General features: G+C 39.5%; 1 protein-coding gene across 1 annotated transcript in view; it reads right to left on the bottom strand.

The window, feature by feature from the left end:
• The window catches only part of SATB2 (SATB homeobox 2), a 129,526-nt gene that overhangs the window by 57,546 nt on the left and 48,015 nt on the right, over positions 1–23,965 (bottom strand). The window contains 3 exon segments of the mRNA XM_035331936.1: positions 10,610–10,712; positions 15,498–15,621; positions 17,760–17,886. Of these exon segments, the coding sequence (XP_035187827.1) occupies positions 10,610–10,712; positions 15,498–15,621; positions 17,760–17,886 (354 nt within the window).

Genomic DNA, 23,965 nt, shown 5'->3' with positions numbered 1-23,965 from the left:
GAACTACTTTCAGTCTTCATTTACACTCTTGGAGATCTAGAGTCCTTCCACGAGAAGCTTCAGGAGAACTGAAACAGTTTTTCAACTATTTTGCAGTTTAAGAAATATGCCAAGAATAAGTCACTGAAACCAACAAATTAATACTTGTTAGAACACAAAAACAGTAACCAAGTGTTTTTGAAAACTTGGTGAGAAATAAATATAAATAACATTCACTTGCTGGGCTGAACCACATTTGCCAAGTTTCCACCCACTCCTGACACCAGTGCCAAGTTATAAACCCCTATAAAAATAAAGTTTAAGATGAAAAGGCTGCCAGGCTGTTAATCTGTGCAGTGCTACTTGCAATTACATTACACAGAGACATCACCTGACTTGCTTACATAGGTGTATTTTTCCCTTATTATCAGTTTCCTTTTTTGATCACATTAGGCTATAGAGCCACACATATATTACCAATAAATAAACCAGATTCTAGTCACTTCAACCACTTCAATAATAAAAGGTTACCATTAACAGTTACGCTGGATGGAAAAAATGTGCATTACTCAACTCCTCAAGACTCTTTCCTTCTCCAGCCCATTTCCCATATCAGATTCCCTGTTGTTCGCTGGTAACTACAGACTGGTGGGGGCTCTGCGGGGCCTGGACAGGAGCAAGCCTGAGACAATGCCGAGATGGAGGCTGGCACTGTCCGAAGAGGCAGGACAGCTTGCTGGCAATGCTCTAAGAAAAAAAAAAAAGGCATACAGGAGCCACAAAGCTGTTGTGACACTGATGTTCTGCGTCAGATCTTCTTGAACTGGGTTTTTTCCTTTCATGTCCTCCATTTTCCATGTCCCTACCCCATTACAGTCTCTCTCTTTTCCTTCCCGTGTCTCCTATTGCTCCACTGTAACAGGGAGTACATTTACAGCCCACATAGTCCTTTACAAACTTGAATACATTGATGTACCAAACAGTGAAGACAGAGAAGCAAGTCCTTAAACTGTGAATGATGGGGCACCACGGACACGTGAAGTCTACATTCAAGTATTGCTAAGAAAGCTGCCCTGCTAGCAATGCCTGTGCTAGTTCCACAAAAGCTAGTCAAGGAGGATGTTACCCACCTCCCATCTGTGGTGTGTCCAAAGCAAAAGACATGACAGTGCTTTCCATTTTCTCCCTGCGTCGTGATGCCTGGTACACAATTCTTCAGCATTTTCCCCTGAGAGCTCTTTTAAGCCAAGTACAACAGTACCTCCAAATTTCAGAGCCCGCCCTCCTGAAACCATACCCCAGGTAGGCAGATGCAAGGTGACAACAGGTACCGTGCCTGAGCTCAGCAAGCGCTCCAGGATGTTGTCTGCCCTTCCTTTTGCCTATACCCCGTCACAACATGTCACTGCCCCTGCAACAGTTAGAGACCGACATAATGCCCAGAATGGGAGCAGCAAATTGCCGTGTTTTAATGTTCCTTTCTTTTCTCATAATGATTACCACGTGCGTCAATGTATTTTGACTTCATACGGAGTTAGAAACTTCCTGGATACAGCACAAAAGCAACCCAATGCACCCTCCCCTGTGCGATGCTCTTAACCTCTACCCAAATCTTCCTTACACAGTCAAACAGCTGACACAGTCCCCAGCACAATAGCTTGGGGTGGTCCGCATGCAACTTTCCATTTGAAATGAAACTAGCTCAAGAGATTTAAAATACGATTTATTTCTCCACCTTCCCTTCCCCTCACCCTTTATTTTCACCAAGCTGTTAATAGGAACATTCTGACAAAGAGCCTGTGGGGTATTTAGGGCTTAGGAACGGCACTGAACTGACAGACAGCACTGGAAACCAAATTCCTGAGCACACACAATAATGGATGCAGCTGGGAGAGCAAGAGCTTAACATGTCTCCCAGCACCCCACTCCAGTGGTGTCACAGAGGACCCTCTAGCACCCATCACCCAGCAAGTCCTGGACTTTTCAGTACTACAGGCACATAGGCACTTTGCCCCAAACAGAGCAGGAAAAGGCTGGTAAAGAAATATTTTGTAATAAGTTACTAGCCGGCAGGACTGCCATGCTTCAATTGTGAGAGGATGTCACCACCCCAGGGTTGTTCTCCAGTGCAATGGCTTCAGAGCTTGCTTCTTTGTTTTGTTATTTAAAACCTGGTGATCATAAAAGCCATTACCAGCAGCAGTAATGGCCAAACCAAGCTAGCCTGGGCCAGCAGAGCTCTGTTTATGAGCTTCACTATGCCCAGCACCAAACTTTAGATAGAAAGGTTCCCACAATTTCTCATGGCTTAGCACCACCCTACTCACCAGTTCAAGATTTGAAGCTGGGGGATGAAGCACTCTCCAACACCATACCACCCTCCAACTCGGAGAGACGGAGTGGCTTCACTGCTCCAACAAGGTGCCCTCTTGCTTATGGTACATAATTATGAACTACTACTTAGTAAATAACAGAGCCACTCCAGAGCACAGGAGGTGCTTTTAAAGTGGTAATTCTGTATCTTTTCATCTATAATTAGGATAACTACTTATTTCTTTTAATCACAGCCCACTTATCCACTTCAGTGTAGAGGGCTGGTCTGAGGAGTCTCATTTTCATTCGACATCCAATCTTCATATTTACCCAAAGTCATTGACTGGCTTCCTTTACTGTCTGACCTCTGGCTGGGCATTTGTTCTTGCAGTCAAGACTGGAGAAAATGCAGGTTGACTGGAGAGGTACACTTGATAGGAAATTGTAACTTTTAAAACCCTTCCCTTCCTCTACTCCTGCAGGACAGCAAATAACCTCAAAATAGCTACAGAGCACATACAGAAATTGTTTGGCTGCTGGCTGTGGGTAGCAAAGGCCTTTATCCAAGCCAAATGGAAAACAGACAGGAAAGGCCATTGTCTGTTCCCCGTTGTGTTGCAAATCGTTCAGTTCCCACCAAGTCACTATTTTTGTATTTTGGAAGAATCGTCATAAAAGTAGGCCTTTGATCAGCATCAGTGTTGGGAGAACTGAGCAGAGTGAAGTAACATTGTTGTCTATCTCTGTGCAGCTGACTTTCTCTTTCTCTTGTCCTCTAGACGAGATCCACATTATCCCTTGGGACACACAGACGCTAACATGCTTTCTGTCAATTCTGCTTAAACATAGGAAGTCATATTCTTCTGATGGGCTGTTCCTGGACTGCATTGCTTCCAAAGTTTCTCCTCAGAAAGGAAGAATATAACCCATGAACTAATTTTAGATTATTTCTGGGTTACTGTATAGGTTAAGGGGGGCATAAAGCAGTATGAACTCCATTCTTCATACGCCAGAGAAAAGCATTACATTGAAGGCGCTTTGGAGACCACAAAGCCTAATGTATAAATTGTTCATGTAAAATGGAAAAGGAGAATTAGGGGAAACATTACTCAGAACTGACAGAAACACAGCATACTGGTTTAGATGGACTGATTGTCTCATCTGATATAAAAATATCTTGCTCCCTGTCAAAGTACTGTGATGGAAGTCTGTCCCGCTATTTAAGTATTAACCTTTCACGGACACCTCAAGAGGGAGGTGCAAATTGCCTAGAAAACCCAGACAACTGTGCAGTCCCTCTGGGAGATAAGTACACCTCCTTTCCTGACTCATAACATCAGAGATGATGAAGGGAATGAGACAGAACACAATTATTAAGACAGACACATAAGCCCTTCAGATACTAGGAATGAACAGAATTCAACTCTGTTGTAGTGACAGAATAGATTACGTATACTATGAAATCCGCATGATGAGAGACAGTCACACCACAGCTTTCACACCAGGAAAGCTTATGCCTGTGTCTAAGCTTCAGGTCTTCCTCCCTTTCCAATCTAATCTCCACTAGTTCTTACTTTCAAAAAAAACTTTATTTCATTTTGAAATTATAGAGATTAAAAAAAAAAAAAAAAAAAGTATTTGCTTTTAAAAATGAAGACGACCATTCTATATTCACTAAGCAATCAAAAGTGGCTGGACAGAAGTTGCAGCCTCTGTGTACAACTGGTCCTCACTGAGAACAATACTGTGCTTGGAACAGGAGACATTTTAAAACCATAAAGTTGAGAGAGTGAGGTTACCTGAGCAGTGTCAGTTGGTATTCCTAAATTAAAAAAAAAAAAAAAAAAAAAAAGAATAAAATCAAGTAGTCATAAAAAACTTCTGCATGACAGGGACAAAATAGAGGGGACAAATGGCTGGACAGTTTTTCTACAGAAAGACTTCCAACCTCTATTGTATTGACATTTGTTCCCTGCAGCAGCAATGGCTGCGGCTCCAGCCACATACATGCGTACGAGATGGTATTCAGCTAATTGACATATCCTCCTGCCGTGACACATCTACTATTAAGAGTGAGAGCCACTGATCCAAAAAAGCCACAAGAAATGGCAGACATTTTGCAAAGCTGAAATTTATACAGGCATTTACTTAAGAGAAAAGCTAAGCTTAAAAAGAAAAAAGAAAAAAAAAAAAGCGCCTGTTTTAATTCTCTTTATACAGAGTAATAGCCAAGAGAGCCACAATTTGTAGAGCTCCTGGAACACACTGCAGTGGGTAAATTGTTTTTTTAACAATACGCACACACAAATCCCCCAGACTGGTACTTAACATCAGGGACAAGACTGAAATACAAAATTCTAATGTGGGTGGGGAAACCAGTAGTCAACTCTAACTCTTACTGAAATGTACCACGTTTAAGCTTTTATTTAGAGAGAGGTTCCACTTTTTCCTCATGACCAATGCAAATCAAGGAACTTCTCTCCCCATAAAACAGCACAGCAGTCTACAGACTGTAAGGATGTGCTCGAGTCAGAAACAGGTCCTTTTTGTGATCGAGATGCTGAAGTACTTGCCTGTGAATGATGCTATTTTCTTACCTTTTTCCTTAAGAAAGTGAGGAAAGTGCTATTTTTAATGAAATAAAAACAGAGTCAGGAGTATAAAAGCAGGCAAAGGAAAAATTACAGTAATGTCGAGAGCCACACAGCTGAACTAAATGACCCTATCTGGTTTAGTACCAGAGCTGCAACTAATATCCAAATAGCACATGAAATTATCTCCTCTTAAAAAAATTAACATTTCTGCCTCAACTGTTTACTTAAAAAGGTCAAAGGTCAAGATCTCTCTGTATATGTATATACATACATACATACATATACACACACACACATAACTAAAAACACTATTTACATACACACACACATATCAATAAATAGGTTATTTTTAAAGGTTAAAAACACTGCCCGAGAATAATCTGGTGTGCATTTTCATGGGGTTTCTGCAACATCTGCTTCAGAGGAACAATTCAAAAACTATTCATCAAAGCACATAATGAATATTTTCACCAGTCTCACATTGGCATTATCACCATGCTGCAATCCTAGGCTCCTTCAGCCTAGAAACAACAACCCGTCTGAACCCTATTTCTAACCTCTCTTAACCTAGAATGGTTTCTAGAACACAGTAAAAGAAAAGCACATTGCTCTGTCTATCCCTTATGGGAAGTAAGCAAACATACTTTCAAGAATGAAACAGCACACAACAACAAATCAGTAATAATGGAAAAAACAAAGAGCAGCCAAAGCAGATTCTCTATTTAAGGAAGCTATAAAAGCTTATTCTTATGGAAGCTGGTTTCAGATCTATTGAAATAGAAATAACTGAGCCCTCCTCCTTTAAACAGAAGAGACTCATCATTCCACAAAAACTTTGAGACAAGCCACAGTCTCAAAACTCACATCCCCTGAAAGCTATATTTTGACAGCCGCTGATGGCAGGAGCAAAAAAATGAAATGTTCTTAATACACAGACAAAGAAAATATGTCTTCTTATTTTTAAGTTCACAGTATTTTTATTTCTGCCCTCTGCCTTCCTAACTTCCTCCCACCAAGCTAAGCTGTGTCATCAGGCAAAAAGAAAAGATTCACACAAGTTAAGAGTTTCAGTTGTGAAAGAATTCTGATACAGTGATAGTCCTTCTGATAAAAATAGAAAGCATGACACTTGGGAAGTGAAATATCTATTGAGAAATAGAGCTTAAAAATATTTGAAATGCTATGAACCCAAAATACTGGGCAATGAGTAGGTAACTGGTATGAGTTTTATCCCTTGACAGTGACCTGAGTTGCATGGCAAAGTCCTGGCATATTTCTCTCCATATAGAACTGTGTGTATACGGTTACTTACAAGGTCTTATTTTTATTTGCATATCTATTTGTTAATCTGATGAAGAATAAGTACAAGCCTTTTAAACATCATATAACCATGCACAAAAGGTTTGGTGTCACTCTGGCTCTGACAATGATTTTCTGACTGTCTGTGGTCATGTCACTACGCTCCTTTCTGCCTCAATTTCTCCACCTGTAAAATGGAGGTAATGATAGTGGAAAGCATTTATTTTTTTTTTTGACAGACACTGAACCACCACTGGGTGTAAAGCTTACATTTTATTATTGTTTTCCTTCTAAGAAAGATTAACCCTGTTATTCAAGTCCTGAATTTCAACAATGTCAAATACCTTCTCCCAGCTTTAGGAAGTTCAGCATCTTGAGAAACCAAAGGCATGGTTTTCAGATCAAGAGGACCATCCCTGTGGGACTCGGCAGCAGGAAGACAGCTTGAGAATCAGTGGACTAAGCCACTGCTGTACAATTATCATTACAGTCATAGTATGTACCCTTTATTAAAAAAGGTGAAGCATGATTCTTCATTCAAGTAGGTTTAAACATACCTAAGCCCTGTCACGTATGCAACTGTGTACCAAAAGGTCATGCATCCCTCGAAAAGATGAAAAAAATAATGAAAATAGAGGTTTTTTTTTTTTTTTAAAAAAAAAAAAAGGCTTTGCACAGTAATATTACATTCATTCATGGTGCATATTCTGAACAAATGACAATGCAAACTAGATAGCTTAATTACCATCCCAAATGATTACACAGGTCCACAGGGGGAAGAGAAAATTCGCAGAAGAACTGTAGGCTTCTTGTTTCCCAACTTCTATATATTTTCCATTAGAACTGTGTAAATGTAAGCTCTCTTTCAAATACACATGTTTATTCCAAGGAGACTGAAAAGAGTGGACATGCTGTTAGAAATTCACTCATGTCCTTGCACGTATACCCAGTGGTAGGCTCTGAGCCAGGAGGAGACAAAAAAGTCTCCATCCTCACACCAGCAAATTGCAGGATCTGTCTGTATACTAACTCTCGTGCCACTGAGTAAACTGTGAACGTCTTAAAACCTTAAGGGGCTGGGGTGGGGTGGGAGAAAAAATTCAAGCAGAATTTTATTCTAGCATGGTCTTGACACAAGACAAAATTACCATGCTGAGCTGAACTAACCGAAAACTTTTTTTTAAATTATAAGCATAAATAGTTTAGCTGTCTTTTTGGTGAGTTCAACAGAATGCACACTGAGAATGTTTACTTGAGATTTCATACAATTCCATTTGTATATAGTTTTTACATCTGTTGCTAATGATATCAAATTATTGATTGTTCACTTTCTTATATTTATTTAAACATTAACTATATAGTCTGCAACCTGATGCTTTTCATTTTTTTTCCAGAGAACTTTTTATTTTTGCATGGCTTCAGTTGTAATTACTTTGATCTTCCAGAGTGTATAATTATTTTAGTGTTTATTTATTTCTATGAGAAAGGAAAAAAGTTTGACCTAGGAGATCTATATGTGGCAATTTGTAACAGAATCACATAGCTTATGTTTAGGAAATCATGGTTTTGATTAAGAAGCAACCATTTAGTTCCCACTGTTTTATTAAAACAGACATTAGCAGATAATAGGAAACACATTTAACACTGTAGGCTGCATTTAGTTTGCAACGTCAATAAAGTTATTTTGAAGCTCCTTCCTATTCTGCACTTACCACAGCTCATGTGAATTGTTTTTTGCTTTTACTTTCTAATAAACCAGCTCTAGACTTACATATGGATATGGGTGCTGGGCTTAGTGACTCTAAGTTAGTTTTATTCAATCTATCCAGATTATCCAAAAGTGAATTGCTGCATCATCTATCCTCCTTTATAGAAAATTTAAGGTTTTGTTTTGTTTTTATTAAAGGAATATATGATGACTGTAGCATGTAAGTCACTGAGTTTGCATACTAACTGAGCTGTCCTGTAGAAATATCTGGCAACGGAGCCGAAACAAAACATCTTGAAAAGAGAGATTATGAGAAATTGAAACTGCCCAAAGAAGTGCAGAAGCCTTGCTGTTGCCGGGGGTCTAGATTACTGCCCTGAAGATCCATGGCTGTTTTTTTTCGTGCACCAATCTACCTGCTGTAGATTCTTTGTTTTCTCTTCCACTCATATGGCTGATGAATCAACATGACTTGAACTGCTTTATAGCAGCTTGTGTTTACTTCACACATACCTTAACCTTCCTTTTTCTCCTCCTACTAACACACGCGCACACACACACACCACACACACACTTCGAACAGCAACGACTGGCTGTGTCTCTTTGAATAGAACATATGCAGAGTTATCTGGTAAACTCTTCAGGTTTGGATCCTTGACCTCTTGATTGAGGTCTCATTCTGCTTTTACGACACTTAACAATTTAACTGTGCACTTACTAAGTGAAAAAAAAAGTAAGAGCGTAAAGAATTCAATGCTCTAAGAATGGAAGAAAGTGTAAGACAGCAGTGTGCTAGAAACACTCAGAAGCTGTAGTGGCATCTCTACAGTTAAGAACACTACAGTTAAGGGCTTCCAGTGCCTTTGCAACTGGCATTACACCCTTGCCCAGTTTGGAAAAAAAAGAAAGGAAAAAAAGGAAAGAAAGAAAAAAAAAGCCCATCACTGTTCTCGTAGAATGGCAAGTAAAAGCGAACGGTGGTGACCTTGAAGCTGTTTGATTCCTTTGATTGTTTTTTAACCAAGAGGATATGTTAGAGCACTTCAAATAAAATTCTTTTATTATGAGATGCCATTTAGAGAAAAGAAACACTTCTGCATAACACAACAGCAATTTAGAGAGAGAAGAAACTATCCAGTTTATCTGGCACCAGGATAACCATGTAGTAAAATGTCCAATCAACATTTTTACTTCTCACCTAAACCATTTTAACAGGTGAAAAGCAACACCTCCATTTCTTCATCTACACTGTTACCCCACTTCTGCCTGAACAATCTTCCTTCTATCCACAGGTAATTTTACTATCAAACATTCCTTTTATTTTTTGCCTAGTGAAAATCTATCACTACATAGCCAAAGCCTGGGAATCCTACAGGTATGTGCCACATGAGCCAGATGGATATCAGAGGAAAAACAGATGCCTCAGAACTTATTCTGGTATTTTATGCAATTTTGTTTCGTGTGTTCCTAATTAGAGAAGCAGACACTTTATGGTACTGTTATGCAGATTTCTGCTCTGTCCTATGGAAACTAAACAAGCAAACTTTCCTATCTCATTATGACAGCTTTTTAAGAGAAAAAGACTGTAGACTGCTTTTGAGAGATGTTGATCTTCATGTAAGTAAAAATATAATGGCCTCTCAAGAAGAACAGGACATTACTTTATTTCTGCATAATGCCTGTGAATCGTGTTATTATTTTCCTGGCCACTGAAATGATCACAGACAGAAACAACAAAAATAGACATTGCCTTCAGACAATGAACCCTCTCCTTCAGTGGTGTAACAGAGAGAAAAACTTAAAAAACAAAGGAACAAAAAAACTTTCACAGGGTAACGCTAATCTCCAGGGGTGATGGTCATTTGGAAAATGAGGAGGCAATTAGTACTGTAGAAAAGCTTTTGACTATTGCTAAACTTTTGCTAGGACATGTGTTTTAAAACAAAAAAAAACAAACAACAAAAAAAGTCCGGTACACACACAAGTCCCTTCCCAAAGGAAAGGATGAATAAAAGAACAAACTACACTTGATGGATGCGTGTCACATCACTTTGGGTACTACTGGAAGGTGATCACACATTTCAGTGGTGAGAGCAGTATGAACATATGTAGAATAATTTTTACTGCCAACAAACTAATACAATTTCATTGTAGAAATAATATAAACAATGGACTATTTTCATCTTAACTTCAGTGGGTGCAGCAGCATACATTACTTAGTAATGTCTCCTAACAATTGGGTACTAAATGCTCCACTGTTATCTAGATTCTACATGATAAAATATGGCAGGAATGCCAGAATGCTTAGCAGTATTTAAAACAGAGAGAAAGGGCACATGTAACTTAGAAAGACAAGTTTTTTAGGTTTCATGAATATAATGCAACTAAGGTAATTTACACAGCCATCTAGCTTTTTAATTCTGAGCTACTAGAACATTTCTTTTTTCCCAAACATTTTAGTTTAATTCAAAACACAGTTGATCTTTCAGCACAACTAAATAGGATATTAGAAGCATGTATTAAGAGGTCTATGTTTTCACACCAGCCTTGTTTGTAAAGTATCAGATTAAGTTTCAAATGTGCTGTGACTGTGCCCTATTTGTAGACAAATTCACTAATATTATTAAAGCTTATTATCACTTTTACTTAAAGCAAATAATCACAAACTGTCAGCAGAAGTTAAAGAACTTGGAAAGTTAGAAAAAAATTAATTTACCTTTAATCTTCTTGTACTTTTTGTACCATCTCCCAAACTCCTGGCACTTGGTTGCTGAAACATTGGCATAGTATGTACTATTTACAATGGATGAAATCATACTCTGGAAGTACAGAAAAAAAAGACAAAAATGATTTTAAAATATCTTGCATAATTAGAATTTTTTCCAGGGTAAGTGAGTGACATGCAAGTGCATTGCATGTCATCCATTTTTGCCTTTAAAACCAAAAAGCAGTGTCTGATGAGTACACAAAATTGGTTTTATTCTCCATTGTAAATCCCCAAACATAATTACTTTGGTTCACTTATAAAGCAAAAAAGATGCAGTACTGACCTAGACTGAAACTTGCAGCACCAGCTGGTGGTGGGGACAGTTCTACCTCTACTTTAATTTGTACTTGTGATTTTACAATATCTAAACTTTAGTTGCATAGCAAAAGTTGGTGCCATGCTGGTGAACACACGCTCACTGCACCCGGGTGAGAACAATCATGATTTAGGCACCAGATCCTAAAGGTAAGATTAGATGCTTCAACATGCATAATCCAAATAATGCTTTTCAGATGTCTCTGTTCTGCTTCCAAATGCAACGAGACCACACAGCCAAGAATGAGGGAACATCCGTGCTACTCGCTACAGAACAACAGTTAGGCAAATAAGTTAAATTAATATAATTTATAGAAACATGTGATTAGCCCTTGTGTGAAAAATCACCCATAAGAGAAATTAACAGTGCTATTCAGGGTGAAAGCTACTATGCATACTACAATAGAGAACAGCCAGAAACCACAACAAAGATGAACAGAACTGAAGTATCACTTGCTTAACCACTGCCACTCTCTCTGCTATTTAAGAGTGACTTCCCTTTAAGTGACTGTCATTGCAAGCCAGATGGAAGCAGAGAGAAACAGAGCTGTTCTGCAGCACCTGATATACATAAAATAGATACTTTATATATGGGATGTTTCTGCCCATAGGGTGGGAAAGACTCTGGTACTGGCAGTTTTTCCTTTTTTCCTTCCTTCTTCCATTCTGAAGAGGAGGCATCTTTTTAGAAACAACATTTTGCTTTTCCCTCCTTAACTCTTCCAGGGTCAAATCACTCCCAGCGTGTGTACAGACTCAAGCAAGGAAATGTAATCTAATACCACTAACACATGGGAGCCAAAGCACCTTCTCCAGAAATCACAGTTATCTTCTGTCCTTCTTCTTCACTTAAAAACAAAGCTCAGAAAAAGCACTGGCACATTGCATGACCTTTGTGCACAGAGACGAGATAGCTAGCATGACCTCATGACTAAAACAAGCTATTTACCATAGGTTCAAGCTCTGGCCCACAGGCTCCTGCAGGCTCTTGTTCAAAATGGGATCTATGCCATCTCTGTAAAGCTACAAAGCTTACGCGTTGGCTTACTCAATTTTAACAATGCTTTAAAAACAAAAACATCCCCTCCTCTCTCCCAGATTTATCCATCCTAACAAATTCATTGCAGTGTCCTACAACTCTAGTTGCTCCTCAGTCCTGAGCTTGGGGTCTTAAAACACAATGTGAGAAAAACTGAGAGACTTAACTCTACTGATTGGTGCAGGCTGGTTTCATTCTTCAACACGTAATTTCACTTTCAGTAAAGAGGATCTTGTGCCTTTGCACTTTAACTTTTCCACTTGAAAGCTGCTCTGGTGCACTGCAGTAGAGCTAGAAGGCTATAAAGTCAGAGCCTTTTTAAGTGGCAACTTCAATTTCTAAAACTGAGATTCAATTTTCTAATTAAATCAATATTTTGAGACATAAACCTAGCATTGTGGTAGTCAGCAACAATTCCTTCCCCATAAATCCTCCCTTGTCCTGAATCACTTCAACAAGCAGTAGTATTCTGAAAGCATGGTACAGTGATAGCCTCTGCTAAGGAAGGATTTTGAACAAAGCTGAACTAACTTCCATCTTTTTTAGTGTCACTTTAGTTATATTTCCAGTCACTTAGGGAAAAATTGTTTAGGTCTGTCTACCTAACAACCTGGCTTTTCTGGTTTTCTTCCCCAAATCCTAAAGCTCTTCAATAAATTGACATTACTGAAATTGTAGGGCTATTAAGTATCATAGAACATATTAACCCATTAACCTTTATTAGAGAAAGCAAAGCTTAAGCTAAACAGTAAATTTAAGCAGTAAATCAACCACTGGCAAAAAATCTCAGGACAGATTCTATTCAGCCGCTTGACAATACAGCAGGTGAAAGAACCGTAACAACTTTCAAACTACAAAAAGAAAAAAAACCCTCATTATTAAATTGAAAGGAATCCTAGGGGTATTTCTGTCAGGAATCTTGATGAGTATGCAAAAAGGGAATACATATCCAGAAGAGAGTGGCAAAAACAAACAAACAAAAAAACATCACTCACTAATTGCAAATTTCTAAATAGTGCATATTTTTCCTGGGAAAATCCTTAACAAAGGAATAGATTATATGAAGTAGCAGATATGTTTGGTAGAGGTGTGGTCAAGACAGCCATGTCAAAGGAACATTTCTGGGACTTGAACCTGAGAAATATCCACATAAAGAAAATTTGGTGCAGTAAGCTCAAGGAGAAAAATATGCTCGCATCCCCAAAAAATCTTGCTCCAGCAAGGAGACAAAATACATGGTCAGCACTGAAATGAGTTATACAGCATACAGGAAAGACAGAGGTCTCTATGCAAAGATGGAAATGCTGAAGTAATTGGATTTCCTTCTGCCACACACACTCCCCCAACATACCCTCCTTCCTCTCAGCTTGGTTAACTGGGATTTATTTGTTTGAACAGCAGCCTTATGCTAAGGGTAGCTAAGCTGCAGCCACATAATACACCTAGCAGGACAAAAAAAAAAAAATTTAAATCAAAGTGAATGATTACATTTCCCATTAGCGGCAATCAGAATCCCCATCTGGGCTGCATGGCGAGCTCATGCACTGAGAAGCAGAGACGGAGCACCGTTGCGGGTGGGAGCAAGAGCTCCCCGCGCTGCCCCTTTCCACTTCTGTACTTGAGGCACTGTGAACACATTAATAAGCAGCAGCATTTACTCTGCAGTTCGACTCCTAAGAGACCACTCTGCAATTTGCTGCTGTCAATAATATATTAACCACAAGGGGGTTGTAATGACATTTCACATTTGGCACGATATTTTTCTAAAACTGATTTGGGAGAAGGAATTGTATTAGAGGCATATTCAGATGATGGTAATAGACAGTTCCTATACAACCTTCCATTGTATCTTTTGCATTTTTTGAGCCAAACCGAAAGAGACTAAAACTTTTTATAGCAATAATAATAAATGCTGAATTCTTGCAGTCCTGGTTCAGGGGTTAGTCACTGCTCAAGGTGACTTACAGTTGCGCTTAAAAGTCAGCAAGTTTAATTTTCTATCTCTATTTAGCTTTGACCACTAAATAACTACTAGTGCAAGGATTCTTGCTGCTACAGTCCTGCCATCCTGTTAATATCTGTCATACTGAGGTTATGGGAAGAGTAAACCAACTACAGCATTTCTACCTTGTAGGCTTTGAAACTCAAGTGGGAGGAACAAGACCTAGACAACAAAAGAATTCTGCATATGAAATGACGCATAGTTTAGTTATACTGCATATTGAAGAAGACTGGGCAGAGACAACTATATGCTGCAATCATCATTAGCTGACCAGATTCCACAGATAATTCTATTTAAAGAAATTACACTTAAATTGTGTGAAAAGAAAAATACTTCCGTATTCAACACACTTATGCTCTGCGCATATCTCGAGTCGCTGCTACTCCTTTAGTAAATAAGGCAAGCTATGCAGCTTTTCCTTACCCAGCCTTTCCATTCATTTTAGATCTGCAGACCTAACATGACTAAGGGAAGTGAGGAACATTTTCTGCTGGAAAGCAATTCCTACCTATTGCAGAGACCTAAATTCTGCTCTGTAACTCACCTCTGTACCCCCGTGCTTTCCCTGGAGTTGTAGTCATTAAGACAGTGAGGCAAATTTGTGTTGGTTACAGATAGAAAGAATTCTCTTGGTTCACAGAGGCTTTGGATAATGAACTGCAGGATGAATGTACAGTGTAATGCAAGACAGGATGCAATGGATTTTTTAAGCAAGAAGGACTTACTGATGTTTTGACTTCTAAAAGATACAACAGGCAGACTAACATAAGATTCTAATGAAGTTTTTAGAAGGAAATATCCTTTTTGGTTCTAGCAAAGTTGCTTGGTCTGAGTGCTGAATTTTTTTTCTGTTTTTGTGCAAAGCAAGGAGGCTTCAGTCATGAAAACTTTTTGAATCTCTGGTTATGACGATGCGAAGTACAAATAGAGGTCATGATATCTGTAGGAACCTGTCTGTCTTAGACATGACATTACTGTCATTTATAAAGCAGTCATGGAGAAAGAGACTATGAGTTTTTGTTCTTTTTTAAAGATAATTACATGTAGGTTTTTATTGCTGTTCTTTAGAAATTATTATTACTATTAAAAAGGCATACTTTTTATCATAGTTGGAAGCTGATGAGAGCTACCTGTGGGTTAGTAGGGGAGGCAGGTCCTAGTGGGAAGAGGCTAGTCCAAGCTCACCCTTGACAATTGTCAGTCCTATTGAAAAAGCTTCAGAATAATACCTAGATGAAAACTCTCTGAATAGTTGAATAGAAATCAACCAATTCTTAATTTCCACCTGACAACCCACTGATAAAACCTGGTATACAAATAATCTTTTTTTGTATTAATTAGAATTTCTCATTTCTAAGGAAACAAGAAAATGATTCAATATTCATGGAATTGTTTCCCCCTTTACTAAGCCCTTTACTGAGCAAATACAAATGTTGGATCTTGGAAATCTGTCTTTCCCTAAGCCTGCTAAAAACACTGACCTGTGAGAGAGGGCATTCTTTGGCTAATGTGCTCTGATTCATCTCTTTGAGCAGTTCCTTTAAGGCATTGCGAACTGTGGCGTGGTTCCACTGCTCTGCTGGCAAGTCTTCCAACTTTGAACAACTGTCAAAACAGAAAGCAGAAAGTAGATAGAAACATCACCTTCACAGATGCTTACTCTTTGTGTACAAGAGCCATAGACATGTAAGCAGCGAGCACAACTTTATTGTTTCCTGCTTAGCCGGCTCATCGAGGTATTTCTCTCCTCTTTCACCTCCCCACCAAGCCCAGCTCCCAGATGTGAAGTTCAACCAAAAGAATGACAGTACATGGCAGGGATAGCAGTTAATCCAACTATGATACTGTGTGGCATAACCATTTCCTCTGGGATGGACCTCGTAGAGAGCAAAGAAACTCTGTGTAAAGCAAGCCACAGAACTGGCTGGATAAAGCCATCCTCTCCAAAGATACTCCTGCTGGGATAGAAAAATAAATATATATGCCACACTGCCACTAACAAAATCACTGCAAAGTAAGGGTCGTCACTGTGTGGAGCAGTAGGTCTGAAAAATGAATTTCATTGTGTACAGGTTCTTACACTGCCCTTATCACTAAAGTATCTGAGAGCCCTTCAGAAACGCATTAAGCCATATGCCCAACATCTGTCACATGCAGTTCATTCTCACTTTCATTCTACAAGAATTGCACATGTAGTAAACCTTTTGTCTTTGTGTGATTTGTGCCTCTTCTAGTTTAACATGATCATGGTCTCTGTCTACAAACATGGGGACAGACCAAAAAACATCAAACATCAACATCAAAAAGTTGGGGGAAGCTTGTCATTGCCATTGATGCCTGAGAGACTTAATGCATGCTCTCCAGTCAGCTGAGGTGGTTCTGCTTTGTGCCTATAAAGACAGGCTCAGAGCTGAAAAGTTCAGTTGTACTTGAGGAGTTCAAGTAGTCAATGATTATCTTTATCTCAAAGTCATGGGCTACCTTTTATTTACACTGCATCTTCAAGCATTTTGAAGGTAAAGAATGAGACCTTGATCTTGGGTCAATACCCTCTGGTAATACCAACAGGACAGTAGACTAGGTGGGCTTCTGGTAGCTCATACTTCTGAGGAGATGAGTTACTGCACTCCAGTTTTACAGCAGGTACAGACATCTAGATGCTTTCACAACTATGCTGCAGAGATGCAGCCTAGGTGAGAGATGATAACAGTATATAAAACCAAGGAAAGGCCTGTAAATGAGAACTGGAAACTCCAAACCCATCAGAGATAACACGAAAAAAATGTTGTTAGTTGTGAGCTTATCATTAGTCAGTGGGGAACAGGCTACTTTCAAATTCCAAACTGAACTGAACAGTTGGTAGATATGTACATGCCACCAAAGGATGCTGACACACTTCACTATGGAACTTTGTTTTGTTCTGGCTGAGCTTCCAGGAACTGTATGGAAATTATTCCAGGCTGTCTGTTATATTCACCTTTTTCCTCTGAAATCTCCTGGCCATAAAGCTACAACTGACCCTGCAATGTAGGCTTATTGGCACTCCTAGGGAGTGCCATGCACTCCCAGGGACCTGCCACATCTCCTTGCACAGGCACCAGTTGCTATTTGAGAACTCTTCTGAAGAGCAACAGAGAGAAGGGGGGGAGGGAAGGGAGGGGGCAGGAGTTTTGGAAGGGAGAGCAAGTAAGTGTAAGAGCATCGGGAGGTTTTGCTTTGTTAGTCAGAACTAGCATTTTGGGAAGGAAAATATTTTCCAAAGGCCAAATGGATCTGCCATAACAGATCCCTTCTTCATCTTCCTGCTCTTCCACTGGGAAGACCACTGGAGAACAAAGGAAATTCAAGAAGCTCCTCTCCTCCCCCATCTCAGCAACTGGCGGTAGAAGACCTGGCTTCTCACAATGTAACCCCTGGAAAAAGGAAAGACGTTTATTTTCTGTATAAAATAAGGCCTCAATAACCCATTAAATCTGGGATTGTAGCAAAGTCTGCCTTTAAAGCCCTGTACCTTTACTTGACTTCTGTTCCTTTCTCTGCTACCATATTGCTGCTTCATAAAATATCAGTTGGAACATGCACCAAATAGCCATCAGCTGACCTACCATTCTCTTCATTTCTCTTTCCCTTTCATCAAAAGACCAGAAATTAATGAAGACAGGATGTGCTAATCTCTATAGTAATGCTGTAATCGACAGAGCAGCTCAGAGAATAGAGAAGGACAGATGTTCAGAAACACCCACCTTTGTAATTGGATTTTCAGTGTCACAACATGATAGACATCTTGTAGCATGTCAGCTACTGTCGCATCTGGTGCATCAGTCACATAACTGAGAGGGAGGGGATTCCACCTCCCGAGCTTGATTATTCCTGAAAAGAAAACAAAACATTCATACTTTACATTTTACCGTCTGTTTACTAAACCCTTTGATAAGCTTGTTTGTTCAGGAGATTCAAGAACTGCCTTGAGGTTTATTGCAATCTTGCTCAAAAAGATGTTTTGTACTGATTCCTGAAGCAAACTATGGGAAACAGTAGGAATAGACTTCAAATTCTTAGCAGAGACTTGCTGACATGTTTCTGGTTCTTAAATTACTTCAAGGAAGCACAGGATGCTTCTTCCCGCCACATCTTTCATCATCCTACTAAAGTCTGCTTTTCTAAGTTAGAAGAAGCTTTAAATACTCTATGGTCCTCTGCAGTCTCCAAAACCCTTCTGTAAATAAATGAATTGGTTTTGACTTGAACAGGAAAATTCCTATGTGTGGGCTTTCAGCACAGTTACAATCTAATCATGGTATGATTGCCAGTGTGGACGGATGGCACTGGAAAGCCAGTAGGAAGAGTTCACTCCCAGCTGCAAGTTGCACTATGCAGACAGTTGCTTTTCTTTGCAACAAACAACTGCAGGCTGCTGACCACAGATCCAAAATAGCAGGGGGGAGGAGGGATGTTTTAAGTCCTGTTTCTACTTCTGTTCATTCTTTCATAGGGATCATCACCTCTTCTGGATGGGCTTGTCACAAAGGCTATAAACTGAGGTGGTAAACCATTTGGGGCAGAGGTATTATTTCTGTTTAGACAATTGCAGAGGGCCCACCCCCACCAAGAACAATGACTAATGACTTCCAGGAAGACACCAAACAAAAAAAGCCACATTGCTACCTTACATGAAAACAGAGCAGCTCAGCCCTGTACATTGCACATTACAACTATCACTTTTATTCCCTCTTTCACCGTGTTGCCATTGCTCCACTGCTCTGCTCACATAACTTTTCTTGGCACAGCCCTACAAGGCACCCATTACCTTATCTCACATTTAAACCAATGACTTTTGAGGTCTGCTTATATATTCTCTGATCTTCCCAAAGAGGATCTGCAAGCACTATTGTCAGAAATACACTAATACATGAGAAAAACCACTTAATCTGTGATAACAGCAGCTCCAAGACATCTTTTTGGGTATCTGGAAGGATCCTATGATGCTAAGAAACATAAGCCCTCTCCTCCCCACATTCTACTCTCAGTTCTTCACCAGCTCTGGAACTAATCCAATTGAAATAAATAGCAAAGGCCTTTTATCCTTATCTTTAAAGCACAATTGTAAAATAAATAACACATCTGAAACAGTAAAGCAAAGCTTCTTGCACAGGTACAACAGGACACAATATGATGAGCACATGAAATACTTGCTGTGGACTATTTTTTGTCTCATTCCTACACAGATTGAAGAGGAAATAATTATAGCACAACTCCTTTTCTGTAGCACTTAAACGCTTGCATTTACCATGGACATACTGATTTGCAAGGTATTCTATCACCACATATTGAGAGAAGCTAGAAGAGACCTAATTCATCTACAGTGGTACAAAATTTCACTGCAACATGCTAGTACAGACGGGCTAATGTTTCAAGAGCAGATTAGAAAGCTTTTGGCAAGGGGAGATTTGTCCAAATGAAATAAAAAGTTAGCTAGTATTGCTTGATATCCAATGCTTGAAAATGGGACATAAACAGAACAAAAACATTTAAATGATGCACTGTTTCAGTATTAAGATTTAACAATCTGGTGCTGAATATGCTGCAGTATAAATAGTGCCTGGACTCAGATCCAGTAGAGTAACACACAGCACTCATTCACAGTACCGTATGTCTCCATTGCTGGCTTCTTGAGTCATACTCCACTTGCCAAGAAAAGCTGTTTTTCTTAAGGGGATAGTTTACTTAATGTTATCTCTGGTGACAACAAGAAATGCATATAGTACAGCATATATTAGTCATGAAATGAGCATCAAGGGTCCACTGAGTGAAATACATGCTGGGAAAACACAGTTTAGCTGCTGACTTTCTTCACCCCCTTCTGCTATATAATAATTTAGAGCAAAATCACCTAAAAACCCAAAAATCTATACCAGCTTCACAGAACACTTGGCTTCCTATGTTTAACCACGCCAAGTTTTCATGTAATTGAAAAAATAAGCATCATATGTGCCCCATAAGTCACATCTAAATTGGTAATATTTTACAAGAGGCTTTATTTTTCATTCAATTAAGGAAAGCACTCAGAGAGCATACCATCTGCAACTGCTCGGCCCTGGCAATGCTGGTGAGAGACAAAGAGGCAGTAGGGGGGCACTGAAGTTACCAAAGGTGTCCCTGAACTAGAAAGTACAAAGAAAATAAAAAACAATAACAACAACAACAAAATGCAGCCAGAGAGCATCAAGGGAAATACTATGCAAATTGTTTCACAGGAAATGTCTGCTACTACTGGAAGTTAGGTAGGCTCCTTTTTTTTTTTTTTTTTTAATCCTCCTCTGCAACTGGAGAGGAAATTGTTTTGGCTGGATTTAGACAAACACAGGTGTAACCATAATGTTCTGTGCCTCTCTGCACGTTAACACCTGCTGCAAGTCCTTTACTCTGTGTTACAGCACTGCTGATGTACGCTATTTTTTCAGCTGGTGTGATACGATGTGTAAAGTTTTTTTCCAGAACACATTAAGGTGGTCCAAACGATAGCCAGAAGCCATGGTTTCCATCCAGCTCCTCAGCAGACTTCACAGGTGGTTTATTTCATGGCTCCAGCACTGTATTTAGGGCAACTCTTGGGCTGCATTTGGGAAGATGATGCCAACTTGTTGAGCAAATCCATTTTCAGCATGCAACAAGGCATAGCTCTGAATGTAAAATCTGAGCAGAATAAAATATTCCCCCCCAAGGAGGTCCCTTCCCATCCAGGACTGCTGGGTGTTACTAATGCAACAGCATCCCCAAGATGGGAACAGCCTGGTAGCAAGGAGTCCCTTCCACATACAATTTTTATGGCTCAACTCACTAACTCCAAATGGCACAGTTCTGAGTTTTGATGAAATCACTTTAACTGGCTAGACTGAGCATTTATCCTACCATGACCTGAGACTTAGAAGTGAGGACAGAAATGAGCAAAACGATGTATTTTAGTAATAAATTCACTACTGCTACAGGAGTATTACTTCTCTGGCAGCTCCAGACCTTCAGATTAGACTGCTCAGGAAATCTGAAAGCACACCCATCATGAATTCACAAAATTCTCATGTTAATGAGTCTCATTGTCTTTCTTGTATCAACGACCTTTTGGGACTCTTCTCCAGGAACAGTTTTTCGGAAAGGAAGTTCAATAGATTTCAAAGCTTACATGGTCAAGAAATGGCTGTACAGAACAACAGCTCTCAGAAACTCATAAAGGAATGGTTGAATGTAGCCCAGGCCAGCTAGTCAATTAAATATGATAAACAGACCAAACAGTTTTCTCAAAAGAAATATTTTAGAAGGCATTTTCTACCCATGCTGACTGCTGTTTCTTTAACAGCATGTCCTGCTACAGACAGGTCTTTTATTAAATTTAAGCCTCAGCAATGTGTTCACGTTGCTGTTTGCTTTACTAAAATGCAGGCAGGGAAAAAGGACAGCAGCCTAATTCTAAATTTGTGCAACTGCCTTTACCCACAAGAATGCCATAACAAACTAACAGCAAACCACTCAAGGGTCTCAAGCTCAAGTCTCAAATTCATACACAACAACTGCTGCAATTCACTGCTGCTCTTCCACTTCGGCCAATGATTTACCATTGCACCAGAGTGCTTTCAATTTAGTTTAATTTAAAATATAGCTACTTTGGAGAAGAAAGTCATAACTGTGCATGTGAGAGCAATATGACACATTGAAGAAGAGGCTTGACCAGCTACATCACAACTGACTTCTATGCCTAGCAAAACTTGTCACAGGATCTTTATGACCTTTATTTTTAAAGTATCACCTAAAAGAGTGATGAATCCAAAGCACTCGGATTACTCCTAGGACTTCATGCTATGAAGTTGGAGCTAAAGCACACTTCGATGTTAGGAGCATTTAATAATCATAACACGGCATAAAAACAGCAAAAGGCAAAAAGCTCCAGCTCAGCTGGCAAACCTCTTTCATTATTATGTACCTTATATCGTCCCAGAAAATCATTTACCTAAAAGGGCTAGAAGCCTCATTTGTCTTTCCAAACAAAGCCTGCCATACAGTAGAGCAGTTCATAGAGTATCTGGGGGGTTAACATACTGCATATTATAGCCTAACTATAACATTTCTTGGTGATAAAGAGTATGAAGTCTGGGTCATGAATCTCCCAGTCTCCTTACTTGGGTTCTGTAAATACGCTTGGAAACCCTCACTGCTTTCAGTGCATACAGGGGGAATTCTAAAGATGTAACTGCAAAACATTGCACTCAAAAGTCCCCTTTATTAAAAAAGTCCTGCCAACTTCATCTGGATAGTCCTACAGGAACTACTGAGGCATCTCACAAAAGTCTGGACACTTAGAGACTATTGTAAAAGCAAACTCTAAATAGGGCATTTTCCAAACTCCTTTCTGTAGCTAAACAGAACAAACAGGAACACATCTCAGGTTCTTACTGTCTTCCTTCACAAACTATCCCATCCCCACCATAGTTAGATTCCTGATTTCACTTTTCCTAAATTGAGCATACCTAAATTACATCCTAAGCAGATACTTGCAGGTAAATGACAAAGGAGTAATACAGTTTTATTTAAAACGTTAATCTGCTAGGGCTAAAATGAAGTCACTGGATCAAATTAAGGACATTTTCCAAATTCATATTAGCATCACCACCCCCACCTCAACATTCTTCTGGAGACAGCTACAAAATTAATTGTCAACATTTGCCCAAATATGTACAGAGAGGGAAATGGAAGAAATGTTGTGCTCATTGGCTAAAGGGGAAAAGAGGGATTGCAGAGAATACCAAGTCTTTACCAAGCACTGTTAAGAAAAGCACTTGTCAACACTAAGCTGACAAACCTTTTGAATCCCTGATGCACCATGCCAAAAATTCTCTTTTACTACAGCATAAGTAAATGAAACCTGCTGAGACTCATGGGATGAGGTGTTAAAGCAGACAATTGCTCTCCTTGTGGATGGATGGGCACACTCAGGTTGTATAATACAGAACTGCAAAGCTCATTTCTTAGACTCCAGCTCACTGACCCTGGGTCAGCACTCTTTGGTGGCAAAAGTTACATCCAGCCCTGGCAAGAACATCTGTCTGTCAAACCAGACACAGCAAACAACATGGTGTTTATGTGAGTTTAAGAAAGGTTTAGGCAGTGCCCAATCCAGCATAAGATCTCCTGAGTTACATTTGCCACTTCAAAGTGCTTTGAGCAAATCTGAATCAGCAGAGTTATACCGGACCAAAGCTGTGCCTTGTGTGGCTGCGGCCATTCCCGATCTGCACTAGGTGACCAGGAGTTGAGTTTCCTGCATTACAGGATCACAGCCTGAATGCATCTGACTGCAAACACAAGGCTGGGTGAAGAACACAACCATCTGCTGCCATTCCATGAGTTCAACCGAACAGGCTTGCTTAACCACCTTACTTTTTAACAGAGTTCTTATCAACACAACAGACACCCAGAAGAAACTACAGCTTGGCATTAGTGCCCAAACACTTTTGATTAATTTTACAATTCCAAATGAAAGCCCTCAATGAAACACTCAACAAAACCCCTGCCTCGAGGATAATCAAGCTGTTTATCTATCAACCACTACTGACAGGATCCCCTTGCAAGACGGGTAGGCTCTTGTGACGTCGATTGCATTTGTTTATCCTCTTCAGATTCATCTTGTCCCTGTACTATAGTGTGTAGTTTTCCTTTGTTCAGCTGTGCTTTGTTAGAGAAATTAAAAACTGCCTGTCCCATGTAATAAGTACATAGAATTATTTACCCGTAAATCAGTTTGCAGGAAATCACTTTCCTGCAATACATAATAACTCAGCCTGTGTTTCTAACCTGTGCCCTAGCTGTAGTATATCATCAAACTGTAACAACATAAAGGCATAATTTGTAGTTATTATGGTTAATCCAGCAAAGGGAATGACTTTTCAAGCAGAAAGAAGAA

The sequence above is a fragment of the Oxyura jamaicensis genome, chromosome 7, assembly GCF_011077185.1.
Source record: "Oxyura jamaicensis isolate SHBP4307 breed ruddy duck chromosome 7, BPBGC_Ojam_1.0, whole genome shotgun sequence".
In the NCBI taxonomy this organism is placed as follows: Eukaryota; Metazoa; Chordata; class Aves; order Anseriformes; family Anatidae; genus Oxyura; species Oxyura jamaicensis.
Note: the sequence above shows the minus strand (reverse complement) of the source record. Positions and strands in the feature narration are given on the sequence as shown.